Below are 25,363 nucleotides of genomic sequence, written 5' to 3' on the forward strand. Positions count from 1 at the left end.
TTATCTGACCCAATAAAAATTCCATCATGTGAACTTTACTGCACTTTTATTGTTCATAGAGACAAAATCGGATAACACCCCGTATCCACACAGAATAATTCATCCCCTGCATGAGGAACTTTTATTTGGTCCGGTCACCTAACGTAGATCTACGTTCGGACGCCAGTAAAATAGTGCCACGTGTTCTTACTCTTTACCGCACAGCCCGACAACCCGACCCGGAACGGATCCGGGATTGCTATGTTTGCTATTGCTCGGTATTGCTAGGTATTGGTCGATTTTGTTCGGCAATAACGAGAAATACCATTATGTGAAGACCAATACATATCAATACCGAGTTTTCTCGGTATTGGTCTTCACAGAGCGGTATTTCTTGTTTTTGCCAATCAATACCTAGCAATACTGAGCAATACGCGAACATAGCAATTTCGGGTTCCGGTCCGGGTCGGGTCGTCGGGCCGCACGGTAAAAATTAAGAAGACGTGGCAAAATATTATTGATGTGTGAAGATAGAACTACGTCAGATCACCTGACCTAATAATTGTTCTTGAATGAGAGCATGTACTTTATTTTAACCTGCACCGCCATTCGTTCTTTTTGTTGTTTCCTATTACGAAGTTCCGTGTTTGAAGTCATGCGTTTTTCGAGCGGCTCCACTACGGAACTCATTTGCAATAATTTCAACTTATTTTTTATCTGTTTCAAAGTTAATAACTTAAACACGTTAAAATAAATTGAAAATCAAATTAATTTTAAAAAATTTTAACATAAATTTAAATATTATAATAAAAAATTAATTCAAATAAATATTAAACTTATTAAATTTAATGAGATAATTAATATGATACATAAATAATTAATTAAATTTTAAATCATATTGATTTTTAAAATAAATTAAAATAAAATATATCTCAAAATTATTTATTTACTTTAAAAGTAATATAATATATGAATAATCAATTAAACTTTATATTAAATTTCATCTTAGCATTCTAATTATTATTATTATTTTGACTATCAGTTGAAGATCACTACTTCGGTAAATTACATCTTTGCCATCAGCTACTCGATGATGACGGGAGCACGTCGAAGCATCCCAGGCCTCTTCTGAATATTCTCTTCTTCTCATCATTCCTTTTATTAATAAAAAAGACCAGTCGATCTGGTCAAGCGGATTTTGTGGGTAATTTGGTATAAAACTAGAATTTCTTGTGCTTATTGGCGATCCGGTTTCGAGCGGTAAGTGGTCGTAGTTCTTGTTTCTCTTTAAATATTTTTGGGGATTTCTAGGTTTGTTTTTTGAGGTTCTGAAGACCGTCACCGATGAACGGAGCTCGTAGTCTTTGGAATCAATTTATGAACTGTTTTTCGTAATTTCTGCAGTGTTTGAGCTTTAGTGCTTGCTTGATCATGTAAATATTAGTCAGATTTGATAATGGTGCGTATGCTGTTGTTTCTCGTCTGTCTCCCTTAATGAATGGTAATGAAATTCATCGAAACTATTTTGTGCCTGTATTTGGTGATGAGAAAGAAGTAGGTTTGAGGGTTTACAGTCAATCTCAGTTACTTTTGAGAGGAACTGAATTTGTTTCCTTATTGCATTTATGATTTGTCTATCTGAATACAATCAATACAGTCTAATTATGGGTGGGATGGCTTTTAATGCTGTAGATCAGCTAGAGGCATGGGCGACTATACTTCTGAAGCTAATCATCTACTCAAGGAATTCTACATTCCAAATTACTTATTAGAACACGATTCTGAAGTCGAACAACCTTTGCACATACCAATATGTCCTGTTATTGTCTTCATAAATTCAAGGAGCGGTGGTCAGCTTGGCAGCGATCTAATTATAACATATCGGATGCTGCTTAACAAAAATCAGGTGCTAAATGATTATTTGAATGATGAACATATTTTGGTCCTTTTCATTAGTATATGCACTATAGGTATCAACTGCCTCACGACATTTAAGTTTCTAATTTCAGGTTTTTGACTTAGGAGAGGAAGCTCCTGACAAAGTACTTCACAGAGTTTATGGCAATTTGGAAAGGCTCAAATTTAATGGTCACACCAATGCTGCTGAAATCCAGAATAGGTTGAGATTGATTGTAAGACTCTTTAATAACTACAGAAATCATTAATGGAGTGCAATTCTTCAGAATTGTAATTTCATTGCATTTTGGTTTTCAGCCTTCATTTTTATTCAGTTTGATTAGGTTGCAGGTGGTGATGGTACAGCAAGCTGGCTACTTGGAGTTGTTTCTGACCTTAAACTAGCTAATCCGCCTCCTATTGCCACAGTTCCACTTGGAACTGGAAACAATCTTCCATTCTCTTTTGGTTGGGTAGGTTTGTTCCATCTTTGCTTTTTATCACAGCAGTTCTTATTAATCCAACAAGTATAAAGCTTCGTTTGGAACAACTTTAGATCATTGGTTTTTTTATTGCTTTTAAGATATTTTAGATATTTTTTAACTAAAAAATAGCTTTATAAAACAGTAAGAAAGCCATCCCAAAAGAAGCCTAAGTCATAATGGATGTTCTTGCATTTCCAATTTAGACTGACTGTTAAAAATAACCATGTTTTTTTTTTTTCCTTTTGATATTTATGTAAGCACTGAGGTTATGGCACATAATAACATTGCTTGCGCTTACATTCAAACATTTGTATCAGCGGTTGATTGATTGATACAAATCAAAAGAAGTATCTTTCTTTCTCAGACCATAACATGCACTTCTATTATAGGGAAAGAAGAACCCTGGTACAGACCGTCATGCTGTGCACTTATTTCTTGATCAAGTGATGACAGCAAAAGAAATGAAGATTGATAGGTAACGTAGGCTAAGTACACTTATCAATAAGTTTTCATATAGCTTTGATATTTCTACTAATGATTTCAAGATGGTTCCGTTCTTTTAGGTTTTTGAATTTGAATGGAGAGCAGACATATTTTCCCAGTTTTGGTTGTATAGGCATATCTAATTATACTTTATAGGAAGTTTCCTTTCTTATTTTTACGCTTAACATAGCTATGAAATTAGGCATGCATCTAATAATTTTATTTTTCTCATATTTGTCACAAATTTGACATGTTGAGTTGGTAATAAAAGAATTAGCAAGTGAAGGCACTCCTCAATGCAAGATATAGGTATTTGCAACTATGATTTTGGCTGATGCTGTATGTGCTTTGATGATTCAGCTGGCACGTTGTCATGAGGATGCCTACTCCAAAAAGTGGTTCTTGTGATCCTATTCCTTTGGACTTGCCTCAATCCTTGCATTCATTTCAGAGGGTTGCAGAAACAGATTTACTTAACACGGTAAGGAGACCAACTATACAAACAAATATATTTTTCCAGAAATGTATCCGTGCACCCAATGCATTTCATGTAGGTGTAATAGTTGACAAGGTAAAATCATACAAACGGATCTTAAGCAAGTTTTTTCATTGATGCAGTCTCAAACTTCATATATATGATTACATGCTGTTTTCAACTAATAATTGCTTCAGCTATCATTAGTATTTGTGTTTCTATTTCTAAGACATTACATTTTCAATCTTCTCAGGAAGGTTATCAGACATTTCGAGGTGGATTTTGGAACTATTTCAGTATGGGTAAGAGTTTCTATGTTAAAGAGAATGTGCATTTTTGCATTTCACTCTTGCGTGACGCAATAATGATATGTTTTATTATGAAAAACAGCACATGGGATTGAATACTCCTATCCCCTCATGCATTATTATATTTATATAGTCATTTGAAATGGCTATTTAAAAAAGATAACAATGTTCGAAGGATTTGCTTGCCTTTTCAGGTTTCTTATCACATCCACATGTATAAATTATCATGAAATTCAAAAGAGGTTTAAAATCTAAAGTATGTTATAAATCATAAGAAAATGATTTCAAGAAATAATTTGAAGAAATAAGTTCCATGGATTTTTTTTTTTTTTCATTGTAGAAGCCAATGGCATTATTGGGTGTTATAATTGTAGGTCATGCATGCTTCAATTTAACACAAAAGCTTATAAGTGAACTCCAAACGTTGGCAGAGTTTGTTCTTTTGAACTAAAAAAGCATAATGCTATAATTGTATTTGATTTTCAAGCACATTTTGTATTATTTTGTATGTGATACTTTAAATCATTCATCCTAGTTTTATTTCAAATTATTCTAGGGGGCGTTAGAACCTTATTGAGCTTTGTTAGCTTATCTCCTAGCATTGCATCAAATTGCCCAAAAAAATACTTAGGCTGAGAAACGCGGCTACTTTGAAAGCTTCTTTAACCTTGCTCAATATTAATAAATGCTAGATTAGTAGGATCCCTTCAAACATGTCATATTTCTCTGTGCTTCAATACTATCTAATGGAGGGGCGTCTTCCATTGCTCCATGACCTAATGGTACATCTTCTTATCAATGGGATACTTATAATCTAAGTCATTCTACCTTTTTTGTGTTAAATATTGTGCTTTAATTCTACTTTTATGTTTCAAGTACTGTGGCATACAATCATATGCGGACCATATAATAAACCTTATGTCTATAAGGATAATAAATACATGGGTACCAAGTGTTTTGTTTTACAATGGATTACTGCTATGCGCATCCATGTGTTGTACTTGTTGAATACTCTAGAAATTAAATTACTTGTATTGGATTTAAGTTTGCCTGCCAGTGGCTTTGAAATTATTGAGAGGACTGTGACTCTGTAATTTCTGTTTTTTCGCAGGGATGGATGCACAAGTATCATATGCATTCCACTCTGAGCGGAAGATGCATCCAGAGAAGTTCAAGAACCAGTTAGCTAATCAGGTTTTCTTTCTTTCTTTAATTTCTTCATACACAAAGAGTTATACTTTTCTTGGTTAATTTTTAACCCCTTATGACGAGTTTCATTATATAGAAAATCCTTAATTACCATCTAGGTATTTACACTACTTAATCTTACTCACTGAAGTATAATACTAAAAGCTGTCCAGACATCACATGACAATCCAGATTAGCATGTCACTGCGCATTATTTCTTAACCAGTTTTATAAAAAATGCACATTAACATCCAATTAATTTTATGTCCTAATATACTTCAACTTTCTGTGTATGCTAAAATTTTTAATGGAGCAACGCCGGGACCATGAAGCCGAGATGGACTAAAATAATAGAAAATTATTAAAGTGTTCTCTCTCTTTTACACGTTACTTTGGACAAGAATTACTACATTGTCCATAGAAAATAAAAGCTGCTCTGAAAAAATCATAAGATTGGAAGTTGAGAATTGATTTGTTGTTATCAAATTGCGGCACCATGGTTCAAGGTTTCATAGGATTATATATCTTATGATCTCAAGTTCATCCTTCCATTCTAATTTCAAAAAAAGATCTAATGAAAAACTACTGACATATAATTATAGGAAAATGTTTCTTATTGATGAGGAGCTTTTTAGGCATTGGAGATGTCATAATCAAGACAAAAAATGACAACATTTGAAGGCTAAATAAAATTAGGCATTTCTTTGCCTTGAGGATAGACCTAACTCCACAAGACAATTAACTACAGAAGATTACCATGCCACTTTAAACACTGATACTTGAAAAATATAAAAAAACGCCTTGGTGATTGATGCAGACAACAATGCATGCACTCTTTATATAACAACCATCAAAGTGACAATGGAAGTAGCCACTAGCGCAGAGGCATATTTAGGTCTATGATACTAAATGCTAGGCCATAGAACATGAAATTCTTAAAAATTATCTTTTTCGAAAGTAAAAATTTAAGTTAAAATCTTGTTTAATCTACCTTGTGTGAATATTTTATATTAGGCAACTAAAATAGATCAATTTTTCTAAAATTAGGAGAGAACTAAAGACCAAAAGATCGAAGTTGTTCTCAAAACTATGGGGATTATCGAGCTTTGCTTTCCTTGTCGAATCATTGTAGTACATCACCTTCATTAACAACAACATTATGAAGGTATGGGTCACTGAAAATAAATTTGGCATGTTTACCTTCTTTGTAAAGTGAAGAATTTGGCGGAGAATGAACTTGGAGATAAAATCAACTAATTTCAATCAAATAATGGTGGTGAGTATAACTATAGAATCAAAACTATTGGACCACTAAGGGGATCCATATGGAAAGATCTATCTAAGAACTCTTCAGAAAAAAATGTAGTTTAGACGATGAATAAAGAAACTAATACATAAGCAAGAATCTTTTTTTTTTTAATACATAAGCAAGAATAATGAGACAGTAGGCCTATCTACTTGAGGTATTTTGGGTAGATGTTATAAACATAAGCTTCTTCAAGAAGCCTAAGTCGAGTGCAGCTAATAGTCCTCAGTTGATTGAATGTCCTACTTAAAGGAGATTGCACATTTAAAATATTTTAGTTATTTTCCTTAAGTCTATAGGATTATTAGAGATAAGCTTGCCCCAAAATTCAAGAAAATATTATTTCATTATATATTTATATATGACATATGAGTTTGGGTATACATTTGGGACATTGAACATATAAAAAATATTCAAAAGTAAAAATATTATCTTTAATGATTTTGTATTATATAAAGGCAGGTTAAAAAAAAATGGCTCCAAAGAATGTTATCCTAAAGGAGCCCACTATTAAAAATTAGAGAAGGGAAACATCAAAAGAAAATCAGAAGCAACTTGAGCATCCTAGTACATATGTGACCCAGGTTAGAAGGTCATAAAGAACTCATAAGCTGACTAAAGCTTATTTCCATTCACTTTATTATTGTTGCTTGTAGATGCATAAGAGGCCAAGTGTTATAAAGATTTTGTCAAGCGGGATTGGGATGAAAATATATCATAACAAGGCCACATATTCCATAAGTATTTCATTACAATAACATATTAAAAAGTTGCTTCATAGATACATCATGACAAAGGCAATGACAATGACTATGCCCTCAGTAATAATTTTAGGTTGTCTATAATATGAATATCACAAATTAAATAAGAAAAGGAGCACTTTAGTAAAGTCCCTTATACCCAAACCATTGTATCACTCATGTATGCATAATCGACACAAGTTCATACATTTCACAAGTAATAAGAGCAGTCAACAAATACACAAAAATTTGAGAGTAGAGCATTGGGTAGTTGTTAAATGAATCTTGCACTATCTTAAAGGTATAATAAACTATTATCTAAAATTTAAAAGGACTAACTTTAAAATGTAAACCCATGTTATTTCAGATTTAGTTGTAAACTTACATTAAAAAAAAGTGCTATGTACATCTATACTTTGGGTGGTAGTTCAATTAGTTAAATGTCACTACTTCAGAGAATGGTTTCACCATGTACTACTAAAGCTAAATACGTAACTATCATTGAAGCCAATAAGGATATGACTTGGCTCAAAAAAATTCTTGAAGAATTGAATCATGAGAAAATGTGGCTCTCATTTGTGTAATGAAAACATTATTCAGCAAAGAATGCTGTACACCATTTCACTAGAAAGATATATAGCTGAGCTGCTGAAGCACCACTTTACTCATGGTTTACAAGAAGAGGATGCTTGGTAGCAAATAAAATTAAAGGAGTATCAAATCTTATAAATATGCCCACTAAAGTTGCGCTTTTAGATAAACTGATGTTTTTTGAGGCGTTAATTAAATTCTATGAATGATGATAAAGATTCCATACAAATGATATTTGGACATTGCACGCTAAGCTTGGTTCATTCATTGAAAATTTGTATGTCTAAGAGGAAAATTGTTAAATGTGTCTAGTTAAAATTTACTCCACATAATTTTCACAATATATGATCGGTATCTCCCATTTAATACAAATATTTGGCTAATCTTTTTTGTATATTAGGAAAATCTTATTATGACATAGGTGCTTAGGTAGTCGTCTTGGATGAGAAAAGTGGAGGGTTGCGTTAGGTAGTCGACAGCCAGCATAAAACTTGTCGAACAATAATGACATGAATCCTTTAAGAAATTGTGTTAATGCTAGGGCGTCCCCTGGAAGCGACGCGCTGTATGGCCTGAATACTGTGACAAGTGTGCAAGGGCCGCTGCACCGGCGCCCGGGTGCAGTGTTAAATAGGCAAGGGCGTTCCCACATCAAGGACGATGTGGGCAAAAAGCTAGTCCATGAAACTAAAATTAGGATAGGAACTTGGAATATAGGTTCCTTACAGGAAAATTTAATGGAATTAATAGATATTATGATTATAGGAAGTTAAATATTTTGTGCATTCAGGAAACTAAATGGGTTGGTGAGAAGGCTAGGAAATTGATAGTTTAGGATTTAACTTTGGTATTCGGGTCGGAGTCGTACTAGAAATGGTGTATGTGTCCATGAAACTAAAATTAGGATAGGAACTTGGAATATAGGTTCCCTTACAGGAAAATTAATGGAATTAATAGATATTATGATTCATAGGAAGTTAAATATTTTGTGGCATTCAGGAAACTAAATGGGTTGGTGAGAAGGCTAAGGAAATTTGATAGTTTAGGATTTAAACTTTGGTATTCGGGTCGGAGTCGTACTAGAAATGGTGTATGTGTTATTATAGATAGAGTTTAAAGGATAATATTATAAAAATTAATAGGATTGGAGATAGAATTATAGCTTTAAAGATTGTTGTTGATGATAAGATTGTTAATATTATAAGTGCTTATGCTCCTCAAGTAGGTTTGGATATGAGTTCTAAATTAAATTTTGGAATGACTTAGAAGAATTAATACAAAAGATACCTATTGAAGAAAGAGTTTTATTGGAGGAGATTTAAATGGAAATGTTGGTAGAGAGGTAGATGATTTTTAAAAGCATTCATGGTGGCCATGGATTTGGAACGACGAATGAAGGTGGCAAGACCATATTGGATTTTTGTTTAGCTTATTGATTTTTCAATTGCTATACCTTATTTAAGAAAGAAATGAGCATCTCATCACTTATAAAAATGGATATAGTACAACACAGATTGACTATTTTCTTATTAGAAAACTAAATCATTTAGATTGCAAAGATTGTAAAGTTATTCCAAGTGAAAATTTATGTACCCAACATCGATTATTAGTTTTAGACTTAAGATAAAAAGGGCATAAATAAAAAAATAAAGTAAAACGATTTTCTAGGATTAGATGGGGCATTTAAGAATATTAACAAAAATATTTTGGAAATAAGATTTTAGATCTTAAGATTTTGTCTGTGCATGAGGATGCTAATATTATGTGGGAAAAATGGCTAGAAATATTAAGAATATTGCAAAAGATATCCTTGGAGTATCAAAGGGAAAAGCTCCTAATAGTAAAAGTAGTTGGCGGTGGAATCCAAATGTGCAAGAAAAGATTAAAAATAAGAAGCTTTGTTAGAAAAATTGGTTTAATTTTAAAAATTCTGATAATTGGAAAATATATAAAGTGGCTCGTAAGGATGCTAAGAAAGCAATATGCGATGCAAAGACATTAGCTTTTAGTGATTTATATAATAGATTAGATACTAAAGAGGGAGAAAATATATGTATAAGTTAGCCAAACGAAGAGATAGGAGTAGTAAGGATTTAGTTCAAGTGAAGTGTATTAAAGATGAAGATCAAAAAATACTTTTCTTAGAAGCTGATATTCAACAAAGATGGATGAGATATTTTGCTAAACTTTTTAATGAAGATTGTGAAAATAAGATTGACTATAATGACCTTAGCACCCTAAATGAAATAAAGATTTCTGTTTTTATCGGCGTATTAGTAAAACTGAAGTTAGAGAGGCTTTAAAGAAAATGAATGGTGAAAAAGCTGTTGGACCTGATGATATTCCAATAGAGGTGTGGAAATGCTTAGGAGATGAAGGAATTTCATGGCTTACTAAACTTTTTAATACTATTTTGAAGACTAAAAGATGCCAGATGAGTGGAGAATGAGTGTGTTAATTCCTATTTTTAAGAATAAAGGTGATGCACAAGATTGTGCGAATTATAGAGTATTAAGTTAATGTGTCATACTTTAAAACTTTGGGAGCGAGTTATGGAGCATAGTTGCGGCTGATACTAATGTTTCTCAAAATCATATTGGATTTATGCCGGGTAGGTCGACTATGGAAGCCATACATTTATTAAGAGGTTTGATGGAAATATAGAGAAAATAAGGAGGATCTACATATGATATTTATTGATTTAGAAAAAGCATATGATAAAATTCCAAGAGAAGTGCTATGGAGAGTTCTTTGAAAAGAAAGGAGTCAATAATGCTTATATTCAAATCATTAAAGATATGTATGCAGGAGCTATTACTTGTGTTCAAACACAAGGTGGATTGACCAAGTATTTCCTATTTCGGTTGGGTACATCAAGGATCATCCTTAAGCCCATTTCTTTTTGCTTTAGTCATGGATGTTCTCACTAGACATTTGCAAGAGGATGTACCTTGGTGTATGCTTTTTGCTGATGATATTCTTCTTGTTGATAAGACTAGAGAGGGAGTTGAAGGTAAACTTGAATTATGAGGTCAACCTTAGAGTCTAAAGGTTTTCGCTTGAGTAGATCTAAAACGGAATATATGGAGTGTAATTTTAGTAGTAGACCTAGTGAGGGGATTGTGACTTTGGGCGATCAAGTCATTAATAAGAGTACACGTTTTAGATATCTTGGATCTATTGTTCAGAGTGATGGTGAAATAGATGGGGATATTATCAGCAGAATTCAAGTTGGATGGTTGAAGTGGAGGAATGCATCGGGCTTGTTATGTGATAGAAATGTACCCCTCAAACTTAAGGGAAAATTCTATAAGATGGTAGTGAGGCCTGCAATGCTTTATGGTGCCGAATGTTGGCCATTAAAAGAGAACATAATACTAAGTTAAGTGTGGCAGAGATGAGGATGCTTAGGTGGATGAGTGGCTTTACCCTTAGAGATAGGATACAAAATGAGCATATACGTGAAAAGATTGGAGTAGCTCCAGTAGAAGATAAGATTAGAGAGAGTCGCCTTAGATGGTTTGGTCACATAAAACGGCGGTCTTCCGATGACCCGGTGAAAGTAGAGGTATTAGATTTGACTTATGTTAAAAAAGGTAGGTAGACCTAAAAAGACTTGGTTAGAAAATAAGGAATGACCTTTCTTATTTAGATTTAAACGAGAATTTGACTTTTAATAGGACACAATGGAGAAAAAGGATTCATGTAGCGACCCGTAGTGGGATAAAGGCTTGATGTTGTTGTTGTTGTTGTAGGAAAATCTTATTATCCCTTTTTACAAGCTATGAAGATATTGTGATCTTTTTGATGGGCTATGAAGATCTTGCAAATGAATTTTAGGTTTTCTTAGGCTATAAATAAACCCCCAAACAGAGGGGTTCGCATCCCACAACAACAAGAAAACAAAAATGAAAGAGAGCGAGAGGAGAAGGGTTGTCCTTTGAAAAAAAAAGGGAGTAGTAATTTTATGTAGATACTTGTAGGCAAATGTCTTTGAGTTCTTCAACATGAAAGAGTAATACAATTTGTTGTTCCAGAAAGAGAAGGTTTTGATTATAGTAAGGATAAGCTCTTATTTGGACTCCTAAAATAAATAGAGTAAGGAGCAACAACAGCATCTTCTTCTCAACATCTAAGCTACATCTTCACATTAGATTGCTACGTTTTCTCATCCATTGACATAGACAAAAATGGTATCTTGTCCTTATCTTCAACTTTTCTCACCATGCAGCCTTTTTGAAGCTTAATCAATTATTTATTCTCTATGTGGTTGGCGCACCTAGGAGGATCTCACCAAACCACAAACTTTTTGTATGTGCTTGTGTTTATGTTTGTATATTTATTGGATTTAGTTTATTTTCTTCATGTTTTTGCTCATTACTATTATCCTAGCAAACCAACTATTGCTTTAGGCTCGTATAGGTGGAACCTAATGCACTGGGAATTAAGAAACATCCTCTTTTTTCTTAAATGAAAGAAGAATATCCTGTCCTTTCAACTTAAGAAAGTGTAATCCTTCTAACATCTACAAAAAAATCCCTGTTTTAAACTTATAGTGTTTTGATTATTAACACATGCAGGCCACGTATGCTAAGCTTGGATGCACTCAAGGATGGTTCTTTTCATCTCTAGTTCATCCTCATTCAAGGTAATTGTCATTTATATGTTAATTATTAATCTTTGATATAAGATATGTCCCTTTGGGCATACTTTACAAGAAGTTGCTTTTAATAGGATGTACTAGAACCTAGATAATTTATCAAGCTAATCTCTTATGATCTGCTGTTAAATATCCATGAGAAATTTTGCCTCTTCTACTCTCAAATAATGCCTTTCGATCTGATGACCATTCTTTATTTTTAATTTTTAATTCCTTACTGTGAGTTGCCTAAGATGAGGGCCGATGGTCACACTTATATTGACATGTGACAAGAAGCTATTCAGAACAAATGATTTAAACCATGCAAATAATATTACTATAGTGATGTTTATCTCTATCGTCTTAACACCAAAATGACAAAAGGGAGAATTCATTTGCACTAGATGGTTAACTAGAGAGAGAGAGAAAAAAAAAAAGGAACGTCATGCTTTTGGAAATGATATGTTGTCACAAATGCTGACTGTAGAATATAGTCATTAACAATAATCAATATAATAGACTTTATAGTTTATTGAGTGAACCCTAAAACTTTTTCCAAGAGATGCAAGCAATTTGCATGACCCTACAGCTGTGATTATGATTTTCTGTAGTTCTATTAGCAGCCCAAGCTTCACTGAAACATGTAAATTACTAGTTGACACTGATTGGTGCATTTAGTAAACTTGGATACGAGAAGTTAAAAAAGTATGAGAACGGATTAAAAAGGTTAATTCATAGTATTTAATATTGTTTGAAGGAAGCCTTCATAGGTGAAATCAGCAGCAAATAAGAATGGTTTGTGGTATTATTTCACTTATAAAGCAAGCACATGAACAACAAACCAATGAGATCCTGGATGAGATCTCCATGATTTGGAGCGAATGTAGTGGTCATCTTACATACCATTGATAGCCTACACTAATGATATCTGGAAGTTCTAATTTCAGATGTTTAGATTAGCTAAGATATGATGGATGCCTTAAATTCAATTAGGATTTGTGGTTTTATGTCGAAATAAATTGGTGGGAACATGGATTGCAAACTAACATGACCACAGAGGAGGTCTTAATGGCATAGAGTGAGACATCATATTGCATACCCTTGATTATCTCAATTAAGAATTGTGGTCGCCTTTTAGAGAATCTGCACGATATCTTGAAAAACAGACTCATGTCACCAAGAAGACTCCCCTTTTCATGAATTCTTCTTGATCAGTCCCTGTGAATGGGCTGTCATGAGCTCTTCCTTCTTGCAGTAGTTCTCTTCCTGCAGCCAGTCCTTCCTTTAGTAGTCCCCCACACCAGCCATTGTGCCCTCTTCCAAATGCTTAACCCGTCAGTTGATAGAAAAGGATTCTCTGGTTCTAGCGGCTCCTGGTTCTCCCAGCAAGCAGTGAATTCTTGCATCCACAGCAAGAAGCGACCAACTTGAAAGGAACTACACCGTCTTGCCTTAGCAAGGCCTCTGCAGATGCCACTACAAACTCTACAGCAATGGCAGCTTCAGCCCAGCCTTCTTTTCATGAGTGTAAACCTGTTTAATCCTCGCAATTCTGGAACAGAACCTGACTTCCAGCAAAAACAGAAACCAGAAATAGACACAGTGGGGGAGTAGGAGAGGAGAGGAAATTCTCAAGGAGAGAACTAAATTAAATTGTCTTTTGTTATAACTGTACTTAAAGGTTATTACGTAAACTGAAATTTACACATATACCCCATAAGGAAAATACTAAAAAAAAAAAGTTTTTACAAATAAGCTAAAGAAATTAAAGGACAAATATAATAGTGTTGCTATTTGAAAAAATTAGCATCGAGTGACAAATGGACCATAAACTGGCATGATCCCGGATGAGATCTTTACGGCTGTGTAAATGGAGACAGCAGTTTACATATCCTTGATTGCTTGTACCTTCCGCAAGCTATGAATTCAAATAGTTATATTAGCTGACTCTGATAAATGCCTTCAATTCTCATTTACTGAAACCTTTAAAAACTATCTCCTGCAAATAAAAAGCATTGCATCCAAACAGGTGCTCAACGCTTTTACATATGTAGCTAATTCAAGCATAATTACGAACATAAACTAGCCTTTACCAGAATTATTGATATGCCGAATATATAACTTTTTTTGCAGTGACGTGAAACAATGACATCTATTTTGAAGGTAAAGGCAACACACCATTCAATCAAGTGTCCATTGATTTTCTGGAAAAATATCCATATGTATTATTCATTTATGGTGTTTTGTTTTCGTACTATGGTCCTTTTTTTTTTTTTTTTTTTTGCATTCAACTAGCTATCGAGCCTGCTAAACTTTTCATTCTCGATTTACTTTTCTCTCCATTATTTGGCTTTGTATTTTTTCACGGTGAATTGAAATCAGGAATTTACATTTGTCTCAGGAACATTGCTCAGCTTGCAGAGGTAAAAGTGATGAGGAGATCTGGCCATTGGGAAAAATTACACATATCTAGCAGGTTTTTTTTTTTTAATGTTTCTCGTGAAATCATTCCGAGCTTCATTTTTTTATCATTGCTTATGCGAACTAATCTTCTTTGCCAATGTACCTTCAAAATTTCATTTTCTAAACCCAAATCATGAGGAAACATGGTCACTTGACAGGCGTTTTAAAGCTGATTTTCCTTGTAGTCTTGCAAGAATTTCTTATCATCTGTAAAATTTACTTCTCAATAATTCTTATTCTGGATGTTGATTATCTACTAATATTTTTGTAATATACTAGCCTGTTTTCCCAGGAAAGCTAACATTTTTGTAAGATAGACACGCAAGTCTTAAATAAAGCAGAATGATCTGAATCAAATTCACTTGTAGTAGTAAATCAAACATTATAGAACACATCCCGTTCTCTAGTTATGATTAAAAATGAACTAAAAATAGAAAATAAAAAACTAAAATTCAATGTCAAAGCTTAAATTCCATTGTACTCATCCTTAGGCTCACAATATTTGTTTGTATGTAAACTTTTAAATTTCCATCAAATCTACCTTGCTCGAAAAAATTTGACACTCATCAAATAAATTTAGGCATAATTGTTGTGTTTCCTATAAGGTAATCTATGAATCACCGCAAATGAGGTTTTTACACACTAGCGTGTAAGATACTTCTGATATCCACCATCAGTAGTGAACATAATTTCCTCATTCAGAATAGTTTATGGAACAAGATAAAGTAGATTTCTGTGATAAGTTGTGGATGTGAATTCACTAAGAGGAAAATAAAGAGAGAAGAATCAATGACACTGCTTGCAGGTTCATAAAGTAAACTCAAATTAGATACATTGAAGTCTAGAATACCTCCCTAGGATTTTTAGTTTATCAGCATACATCGCAAAGTGTTGAAGACTTAATATGCCACACCTTTCTTGCAATTAATTTCTTAAATGTCCATATAAGAAATCTTTCAAAGTCCAAATGACAATTGCCTTATCACCTGGTTTGAATTTCAAGTCTTTTGTTTTCATCAACAACGACTAAAAGCTCAAATTAGTCCCCCGACTATCAATAAATATCCAATTTAGTCCCAGAGTGTCACATTGCCCCATTTTAGCTCCTCAACTAATGTAAATTGAGTCAATTTGATCCTTGAGCCTAAAAGAGTTAAAGATATCTCCAAATGTTAAATAAGAGAGGAATTTTAGGTATTATAAGTGGATGTTGAGATAAAATTGCTTACTTGACTCTATTTTATCATTACTAGAAGAGTGTATTCAGTTAATGGGGCTAATCTCTAAATTACAAATAATTAAATATATTTTATATATCATTTATTTTCAACATTCTTAATTGTGTTCTCTCTCCTTTCTTTCTCTCCCCCTCTTTTTTTTTTTTCTATTAAGCTCATACATTTTTTTCTTGGTAGATTCATAAAGAAAGTTTGAGGTCAAATATTATTCAATTAAAATCACAGGACTTGACAAAATATGTTGCCAAAGGACCCAACTGTTAGAGAGATGATTCATATAAATAAAGCATGTAACGGCTGGGTCCTTTGGCAACACATTTTATCAACTACTGTGATTTTAATTGAGGCTTCTTAAAGCCTGATTAGCATCCACGAATGATGATATGAAGGTGCCACATAGGAGAGGTGTCTAAATATTGATCACTAAATAAGTAAATTGAAATTCTATCTCCAAGTTGGATAGTATTAAGATGTGAAAATAAATTTCTCTACCTAACTCATATTACCTACTACTCTATCTCGCTCTTATAAATTTATTATCTATCATCCAATATTTAACATCTATATTATAATACCTACTTCCATCTACCTAACATACTCAATCTTATTATCTAACACCTCTAAGCACTATATGAGGAGATGCTTGCATTGTGTTGAAGCGTCTTATAACTAAACAAAAGTAGAGAGAGGCTTAAGCTTTCAGCCATAATTGGGAGAAGCTTTTACAACAAAGAAGGGAAGAGAGAGAGAAGCTTACAACCAAGAAGAGAAGATAGTAATAGCAGCAGTATCAATGCTTTCTTCTCCACTTCCAGCTTTTGTTTTCATAATAAGTAATTCATCTCAGTTACTAACATAGAGAAAGTTATATATCTATCATTCAACTCCAAATACATATGATGTACTCTTCTTTAAAATTTAATGGAATATTTAATTTATGCGCGAACAACTTACTAGGGATTTTTATCAGCTAGGCTAGCAACTCTAAATCTTTTATTCTACTTTAAACCTTTTGGTGAACTAAACCTCCACACACATATAAAGGCTGGTAATATGAGCATTTGATTTGGTATTATATTCTTCGCCATTCCGTAGAAGATGAGTTTGGAATAATGGTTACTTGCCTCTATTATAATCTAGAAGTCTCATTAAAGTTATGGAAATAACCTTCTCTCTAAAGTAGATCAGGTTGTTAAGAAAATCAAAATTCAAATTCAAGCCAGAGCTAGCTCGATTCATTTACCCCTTAAGTACACCCTTTTTAGTGTAGGAAAATATAGATCGTTGACTAGACTGTATTGTCTACCATTCCGCTCTTCAGTTACTGTAGAATGTTATTAATGCTAGTTAATGCAGTTGTTTATTGCCTTTTTTTCAATGAAAAACTGCCTATCATATTGTCTCTGTGCTATACAAAATTTGGAATCTATGATTGTCATCCTACTAATCAAATTCTATACAATTTGCAGCATTAGGTCCATAATTTGTCTCAACTTACCTAGCTTTTCTGGAGGTTTGAATCCATGGGGAACTCCTAACAAGAGAAAGAAACAAGATGTGAGTACCTTATCTAATATTATTATCTACAAGTACATGAAAAATCTATTATTTAATTGTTTCAATTCTTTACATGCCAACAAAGTCAATATATTTTCAAAACATTAGCCAAAGCAATGTTATATATAATGGATTCTATGTTGCAATTTTCAAAAATCACATCTTTTATTGATATATTTTATAGAGATGAAATTGAAAATGTAATTTCTACAGAGGAATCTAACAGCACCTTACGTGGACGATGGACTTTTTGAAATTGTGGGTTTTAGAAATGCATGGCATGGTCTTGTTCTGCTCGCTCCGAAAGGACATGGGACTCGTTTAGCACAGGTAACTGCTTAGCATTCTTCCAACAAAAACCTTCCATTTACAACTGAAATTCCAACATAGAACCCATAAATGATTTGATCAAATAATATTTTGTGGAAGACAGAGGCAGACCTACAAAACCTATTAAAGCGGGTAGACATGATGATTTGTGATTAAGATATCGTACTGATAAGTAGTAAGAAGGGACAAAACACAAATTTCCTTATAAAATATAAGATTTTTAGGACTTTCAAAGACAGTTGCTCCTCACTCAACCCATGGTGGCAAAGCAAATGTGTTAGGTCGGTTCAAGAACCGACCCAGCCTGCCACACATGGGCCGGCCCTTGTTTATAAGAGACGGTTCAAACCGCCTCCCAAAAGTCTTGCCGCCTAAGCAAGTGGGGCCCACGGCCCTATTTTGGATTGCCGCCCACGGTGTGGCCCACTAATGGATTTAAAAATTAAATTAAAAGTATTTTTGACAAGGAGAGAGGGGTGGCTAAGGCTAGGGAGGCTTATAAATAGGGAAGAGAGAGGAGGGGTAGGCATGCGTAAGTATTGCTTTCTTTTGGGAGTCTCTTGGGTGTTTTGAGCTCTAGACTTAGTGTATGGAGATTGGGAGAGAACGATCATCCTCTCGAATAGAGGATCAATTTTATTATAGTTTCAACAATAAAAAAGTTCCTAGATTTCGTCATTTATGTGGGAACTCATGCGCTTTGTTATTGATGGGTAATACCATGCAGACAAACCGGGTTCGTTTCAAGTTTCACAAGTCTGTTGTTGATCATACATACATGAGAATGGATGGTGAACCATGGAAGCAGCCTCTATCTGAAGATGGAGATAAGGTAATTGTGGAGATTTCTCACCTTGGTCAGGTCAAAATGCTTGCCACACAAAACTGCAATGCCAAAAGCATCCATGATCCTACCACACATTTGTCCACTAGTAGCTATGATGATGATGAAGAAGAAGTTGAATCTAGCAGTGATGAATCTAGCAGTGATGAATCAGATGAGGACCCCGAGGAGCGCCGAAAGTTTGGTGCGGCGAACACATTCAAACTCCTAGAGGATCTGGAAGCGGTTCATTTCAGTTGAACTAGGGCTTATATTACGAGCTGAGGAGATGATTTTGACTAGCACCAGTAATGCAACATCGCCCAAAAGCCGTGGATGAAAATTTTTGGGTGGGTTTATTTTTGGTTCAATGTAAGGGCTGTTTGGTAGCACCCAGGATTTGATTTAAGTAGGATTTCATAAATCATCTAAATCCGGATTTCGGAAATCCTGAAAATTGTTGGGTAACATTTATGATAAATCATATTAAATACTGTATAGCTGTTTGGCTTTAGAGCGGATTTAACGAGCGGACTCTTCCTCTCGGTAAATCCGACAAAAAAACATGATTTCAGAAATCCAGGATTTAGAACGAAAAGGCAGAATTTTCCGTCTACAGCGGCTTTCATTTGCTGTGGGATTTGGTTTTGCATTTTAGGCCGTTTGGATGAATTTCGCTCAAATTCGCCTTGAATCCTGCCTATATCCTGCTACCCCCTAAAGGTTTTGTTTACATAAAAATAATGTCTAGTGAGAAGTTGTGTCATTGGATTTGCTTGACCAGTAAGATTATTTGCTCAAAGAATATGCAAGTCTTTATTTAGTGTCAGACTTTCAAGGTTGCAGAGAGATGTACTAATAGAAAGAACTAGTATTGTAAGTAAATTTCCCTATACAATATTTTCATAAAAAATGGCAATGTGCGTTTTTTTTTTTTTTTTTTGTTTTATTGTATCTTTGAAAAAGCTAGTAAAATATTTTCTAAACAAATAAATCTAATTATAAGTCTATTTGTTGGTATAGAATCTTTTATAAGATTATTGCCAAGTTGTTGGCAAAAATTTTTCATCCTCAATTTGTGAAGTAGATCAAAAGCTATATATCTGATGAGTGCTTTCAATTATCATCAATGACAACCTCTCTGGCTATTTTAAGCTTCGTTTGGGACGGCGTTTTTATTGCTTTTTAAAATAAATTTTTAGTATAAAAAATTTGATTTTTATAAAAAAAAAAGTTACTTTAAAAAATATTAAAAAGATAATCTCAAACGAAATCTTAAACTCTATAATTGTTTTATTGTAGGGTTACCCAATGCCTCCGTATCTCTTGACCTTTATCATGGACGCCTTCTTTCATCTAATTAATGAACTGAGTGAAAATAATCTATATCATTCTATCACAAATGCTCATAATTTATTGCACACCTAATATATGATGATGCCTCGTAGTCTTTTAAAAAGTTAATAATTAGCATCTATGATTTTTGTTTTTTAATGAAGGGCTTTCTAAAGAGAAATAATTTTGTGCTGACACCGGTCACAATTTTATGTTCAGAGGTGAATCTGGTGCAGTCACGTCAGACGTACTCAGCTGTGTTACACAGCGAAGAGGTGACGTGACGTATTCTGATTGGTCTCTGAACTGTGCTCGACATCCGCACATAATAATTAATCCTTTCCAATAGAGTGTACTACACTTCTTAGAATGCTTCTAGTCTCTTAATGATTTGAATCACAGCTCCAAGGTTTTATGTATAATTTGAATCTATATTCATTAGTGGAAGGATCCTTTAGAACCCATTTGTAGCTATGTTATGTGCTTTTAACTCATATTTTCAACTTTGAGCAAATTTAACAAAAAAATTTACACATATATTTATATAAATAAATATCCAATTAATAAGCAAAAGTCAAAGCTTCAAGTCATGAAATTATAAGTGCTTTTAGTCGCTTCTCACAAAGCACTTACCTGTTCAAAAGCAGCTGCAAATGGTTGCATTGTCATCTAGGATAAGCTGATGGTAAATCATCATCATCATCGTCATCTAGGACTCCTCCCCATTCCAGCTGGCTTTCCCCTTCGGCCCTGTCGGCCCTTCTTCCCCCAGCATCTCCTTCGGCAGCCTGCCCACCAGAGTCCTCAGCCCTCTCTTCATCTTCCCCGGCAGAAACCTCATCATCTTCCCCAACTCCTTATCCACGTCATAGCTCACCTTCGGCCCCCACTCTCTCATATACTGCAACCACGCCGGTTCCTCCAACCCCAAATGCTCCGCTGACACCACCAGGCAACCCGCCGCCGCGTCCATCACCGCTCCCTCTTCCGCCGTCTCATCCTTTATCCCAATCTTCTCCGCTTCCCCCTTCAACACCAGCCCCGCCTTGCTATAAAACGCGTGCCCGTGTAGCGTCGCATACGCCGCCGGCCGCCTCTCCCCCACCGCAGCATACTCTAGCTCTGCCGCGTTCACCCATTCCCCGGAGCTGTGCTGAGAGAAGTACATCTGCGTCATCTCGCCGTCGAAGTTGCTGAATCTCTGAGTCACGTGCTCCCAATCCCCGACGTGCTCTCCGATTCGCCCTAGGGATATTTCGATGAACCCCGCCCTAGCCCTCGCCGGGCCATTGAAAGGGTAGAAGAGCCAGAAAACGATATCGGTAGCGGTGCCGTCGAGCGTCGGCTTGATGTGGATGTAGGCCTCGGCGAAGGAAAGGTTTCCAGCTTTGATGGTATTCTGAGAAGCAGGGTCGGTGGGAAGGTCGAGCCAGTAGGCTCCGTCGTTGGTGCCACCCTGGGGAAGGTTGGTGCCGGGCGGATCGATGCGGACCGGGCCGTTCGAGCTGCTGTTAGTGTAAAGCAGCGCGCCGTTGTTGAAGAACCAGGGGACGGATGAGGGTAGGTAGAGCTCTTTCGGGTGAAAATTGAATATGGGGGAGAAGGTTTGGATCAGGGCCCTGATTTGGGTGAGATTCGGCATCGCAGCGAGGGCTATGTCATTCTTCTTTAGGCAATGGAGAGGAGGTTCGCCGCCGGCGACGAAGGTGCCGAGGGAGTAGGAGAGGTGGACGGTGAAAGGGAGGTCCGATTTGGGGGACCAAGTTGGGGCGTCGGAATGGCATGGTTCGAGGAGGTGGTTGGGGAGGCAGCGGAGGGAGGAGAGAGGGGGTTTTTGTGGGGAGGTGGTGATGACGTGGCCGGCGGCGGTGTAGCCTGGAGGGGGTATGGGAAGCCAGAAGAAGACGGGGGAAGGGGAGGAGAAGTTGCTGGAGAAGAGGACGGTAAAGTCGGTGGGGGAGGCGAGGGAGTTGGCGGTGTCGCGGGCAATGAGGGCGCGAGTTGGGGAGGGATTGGGGGTGTGGGATTGAGCGTGCGAGCCGAGGGGGAAGAAGCCGGAGGGAAGGGAGGAAGGAGAGAAGAAAGTGGCGCTGGAGTCGCCGGAGTTGAGCGGGGCGGCGGTCCAGATTTTAGTGAATGTGGTGTGCTCGCGGAGCTCGAGGCCGCCGACTTCTATGCTGCCCTTTGCAAATTGGCCGCCTGTACAGGCAACAAGCGGCTAATATATATATATATCAGATTTGGGTGTTAAATTTCAAAATAATTTACTGATTATTTTTGTGTAAGATTACAAGAACAAAGTAAAAATATTTATTTTATCAGATAAAAATTCGTTTAAATGCTTTGAATTGATGATTAAAATTAACATTTATCTATTTTTAAAGCTCTAACTACAAAAATATAAATGAAAAAACAAAACAAAACAAAACTATTCTCTTTTTTGCAAAATATAAATATGAATAAATTTTCAATCATATGGATGTTCAAACTGATCCCACATTGTAACCAACACAATTTTTGTTTTGTACAAATTATTTTGTTTTTTATAACTAGTAATAGTTAAACCCAAACAAATTTAAGTTAATCCCTTTATTATTGAGAATATTTGTCATCCTTCCAATTAATAAGTAAAATTAAATTAAAATAAGTTATTATCGTTTATATTAATTTGAATGAATAAAATAATAAATTAAATTGATTTATTAGTTCAGGAATTTTGACTACAATAAGACCCTAAACCTTAAAATTTTGGTAGTGACTAGCCTCATCGAACCACCATCACCTAAATGTTATTGTTGAACTGTCGCCGCCCAATCACCTTCGTTAAACCACCATTGTCCTACGATCATTATTAGACGAGTGCCATCATCAGACCACTATTATTGAACTATTACAACCTAATCAACACTATCAAACTGTCCTCACTCATACAGACCCATCCGAACACCTCGCATCTCATATCAACTCTATTATATTTTGACTTCAAATTCAGCTATTAGATGAAGTTGAGCTCATTAGTTGAGGTGATTGGTAAAATGTGATAGATTCAAGAAGGAAAGAAGATGAATGAAGTGAAATTATGAAGCTTTTAATAAACATAAAAAATATTAGGAGATTTAATATGTCTATATAACATGATTTCCATATATTTATACATATTTATATTTTTGCAATTAAATTTTATCATCAAAATCACATTAAGATTTTTTTATTTAAAAAATTAATATTCATGATATAATTTATATTATCTAGACAGTGAACTATTCCATAAGTTTATTGCCAAATATATATATATATATATAATTTTCTTTAAAACATATAATTTTGAAATATAAATTTAATGAAAATAAAATTTAATTATTAGAATCTTAGTAAATTTTAAAAAAATTTATATTAGTTAGATTAATTGGCATAATACAAATTTAATATTAAAAATAATATGTGAATACCCTAGAGTCATGCAATTCATCTTTTCAATTGGTTGGAAGCTTCGGTTATAAATGAAGAGATATAAAGTTCAAAATTTATATATTTGATGAAAACCCAAAAAAACCTTTTCGAGCCCACTGAGGTTTTTTTTTTATTTTTAGGAGCAAATATTAATATACTTTTTTTAATAGCAAGAGCACGTAAGTTTTAAAATTTAAAATAGAACAAACAAGTCAAATAAATTTGTGCATTCTAGAATGCGCCAAATGATTTGATGCATTAACCACGTATGTCCCCCAGGCCCTAGTCAGTCGACTTGAATTTTACAGAATTGTAGTAGTCTGTCATTTTAAAGGGTGCATTCGATGAAATGCGTTAAACAGTATGACACATTCTATTAAATAAGTAATTTAGCATATTTTAAATATGTTAAATAACTTAGTGCATTCAATAAATTTAGATATCTTATTTTAATTAATTTTCTACTTTTTAAATTAAATAGTTGCTCCTACAATAAAAAAAAAAAATCCAATCCACTAACGCTTATAGTGCTCTCAAAGTGCGGCACAACCATAACGCCACTACGCTTGGATGGCACTTGTTAAGTCCACTTATTTCGGCATTAAATTATAAAAAAAAATGAACAAATATATTTATCTATTATTTTAATAGAATTGATGCTTCTTATGGAAAATATGTTTTTTTTAAAAAAAATAAATAAATAAATATATAAGTAAATTATTTTACATTAATATTACTATTTCAGATTCGTATATTTTAAAAATTATTTATATTACAGGTGTATGAAATATTGAAGGTATATATGTATATTATTTCAAAAATATTATCTTGAAGTCTATAATATAGAATCTTATAAGGAATTTATAATAGGATTTTTATGCATTGGCAATCGTAATACTGTTGGGTCAATTGCAGAAAGGGCATCATTTATTCCATTATTGCATCAGTAGCCCTCTACCCTTCAATCTGCGGCACGCCGCCGGCGACCAATCCGTTCACAGCTCCGGCTGTCACAGATGAGCCGCCACCGTGCTGTCGGCCCAGATCCACTATTAGCACGGCCGCTAGATGCCGCCATGGAAATACCAACCGTATATAAAATTAAAACTACCGAATTAACAAAGTTCATAGAACGGGGATTAACGCACCTTGAACGGCGGTGGCCCAACCTTCATGGAGGCGAAGAAAGAAGGAGAGGAGGACGAGGATCCGATAAGGGTCCATTAATTGAGTTCAAGCTTTAGGGAAAGGGAAAGAAACAGAGAGCTTAAAAAGAGTTAGAAACGTCGCAAGCTATCTGTATATGGACCGCAATATTTTAGTGACTAATGATTATTTGTACTTGAATACATTTTAAAAATATCATCAACATCTTATATAATGATAATTATTCTTGAACAAAAATTAGGTAACACCTCTACACAATGTGTTGGGGGTGCCCCTGATGGGGTTCGACCTGCCCGGTTAAGTTGCGGGTTTCAGGGGCAGTGCCCCTGAGGGGGTTTCCGGGGGCAACGCCCCCGGAACAAATTTTGGCTGTAAGGATATTTTTAGATTTTCTTTATTATTTCTCTTTGTATTTTGTTCATTGTTCTCTAACAATAACACCTCTTCACAATATGTATAATTCTACTAGGGGCAATCACCTAAAGATCATATTATTTTAATTTTTTAGGGGGGGTAATCACCTAAATATTCCTATAATAAAGAGTAAAAAAAAGATGGATGATGACAAATTATATAAAAATACATGCAATAAACAAATTTGTAATTCCCCCCGGGACCCTTGGTTTTACTCTAACTCAACTTGATTTGTTGGTTGGCAGTTTTGACTCTAAATGATTTGAATCTAACATATAAATGCATATATCAATTTGTTTCAAACACACAACTCTTCTTCTATTGGTTGGTGCCTCCCTTTCCCTCCGCCACCACTCGCCCCATTCACCGCCTTCACCAATATCTTGCTGAAAAATTACCCAAACGAAAGCGAGCACCAAAGAAACGACGAAGCAAAAGACTTGAGAGCCTTCGGCGCCTCCGAATATGGGGAGCAGGGCGACGATGATCTTGGCGT

At 34.9% G+C, this 25,363-nt stretch overlaps 2 protein-coding genes across 5 annotated transcripts; one reads left to right on the forward strand and one right to left on the reverse strand.

Annotated features, from left to right (window-relative positions):
• Positions 1–1,081: 1,081 nt before the first annotated feature.
• LOC110105451 (diacylglycerol kinase 5-like) lies at positions 1,082–19,414 on the forward strand. Of its 3 annotated transcripts, none has more exons than XM_020834963.2 (13): positions 1,082–1,239; positions 1,672–1,885; positions 1,989–2,111; positions 2,220–2,348; positions 2,750–2,835; positions 3,204–3,324; positions 3,572–3,620; positions 4,738–4,820; positions 12,032–12,099; positions 14,492–14,566; positions 17,261–17,348; positions 17,562–17,678; positions 18,406–19,414. In XM_020834963.2, exons 2-13 carry the CDS (start codon positions 1,685–1,687, stop codon positions 18,760–18,762), a joined length of 1,497 nt encoding a protein of 498 aa, XP_020690622.1. In that variant the 5' UTR covers positions 1,082–1,239; positions 1,672–1,684; the 3' UTR covers positions 18,763–19,414. The 3 variants fall into 3 exon arrangements, with proteins under 3 accessions (XP_020690622.1, XP_020690623.1, XP_020690624.1); XM_020834964.2 differs by having other exon boundaries at positions 1,095–1,239; positions 1,677–1,885; XM_020834965.2 differs by lacking the exon at positions 1,082–1,239 and adding an exon at positions 1,246–1,438.
• LOC110105450 lies at positions 13,661–24,555 on the reverse strand. Of its 2 annotated transcripts, XM_028695224.1 has the most exons (4): positions 24,435–24,555; positions 20,470–22,035; positions 17,578–17,721; positions 15,148–17,325 (listed from the first exon to the last, which is right to left on the reverse strand). In XM_028695224.1, exons 1-2 carry the CDS (start codon positions 24,508–24,510, stop codon positions 20,546–20,548), a joined length of 1,566 nt encoding a protein of 521 aa, XP_028551057.1. In that variant the 5' UTR covers positions 24,511–24,555; the 3' UTR covers positions 15,148–17,325; positions 17,578–17,721; positions 20,470–20,545. The 2 variants fall into 2 exon arrangements, with proteins under 2 accessions (XP_028551058.1, XP_028551057.1); XM_028695225.1 differs by lacking the exons at positions 15,148–17,325; positions 17,578–17,721 and adding an exon at positions 13,661–14,089.
• Positions 24,556–25,363: the final 808 nt, after the last annotated feature.

Source organism: Dendrobium catenatum, unplaced genomic scaffold, assembly GCF_001605985.2.
Source record: "Dendrobium catenatum unplaced genomic scaffold, ASM160598v2 fragScaff_scaffold_621, whole genome shotgun sequence".
NCBI classification, from domain to species: Eukaryota; Viridiplantae; Streptophyta; class Magnoliopsida; order Asparagales; family Orchidaceae; genus Dendrobium; species Dendrobium catenatum.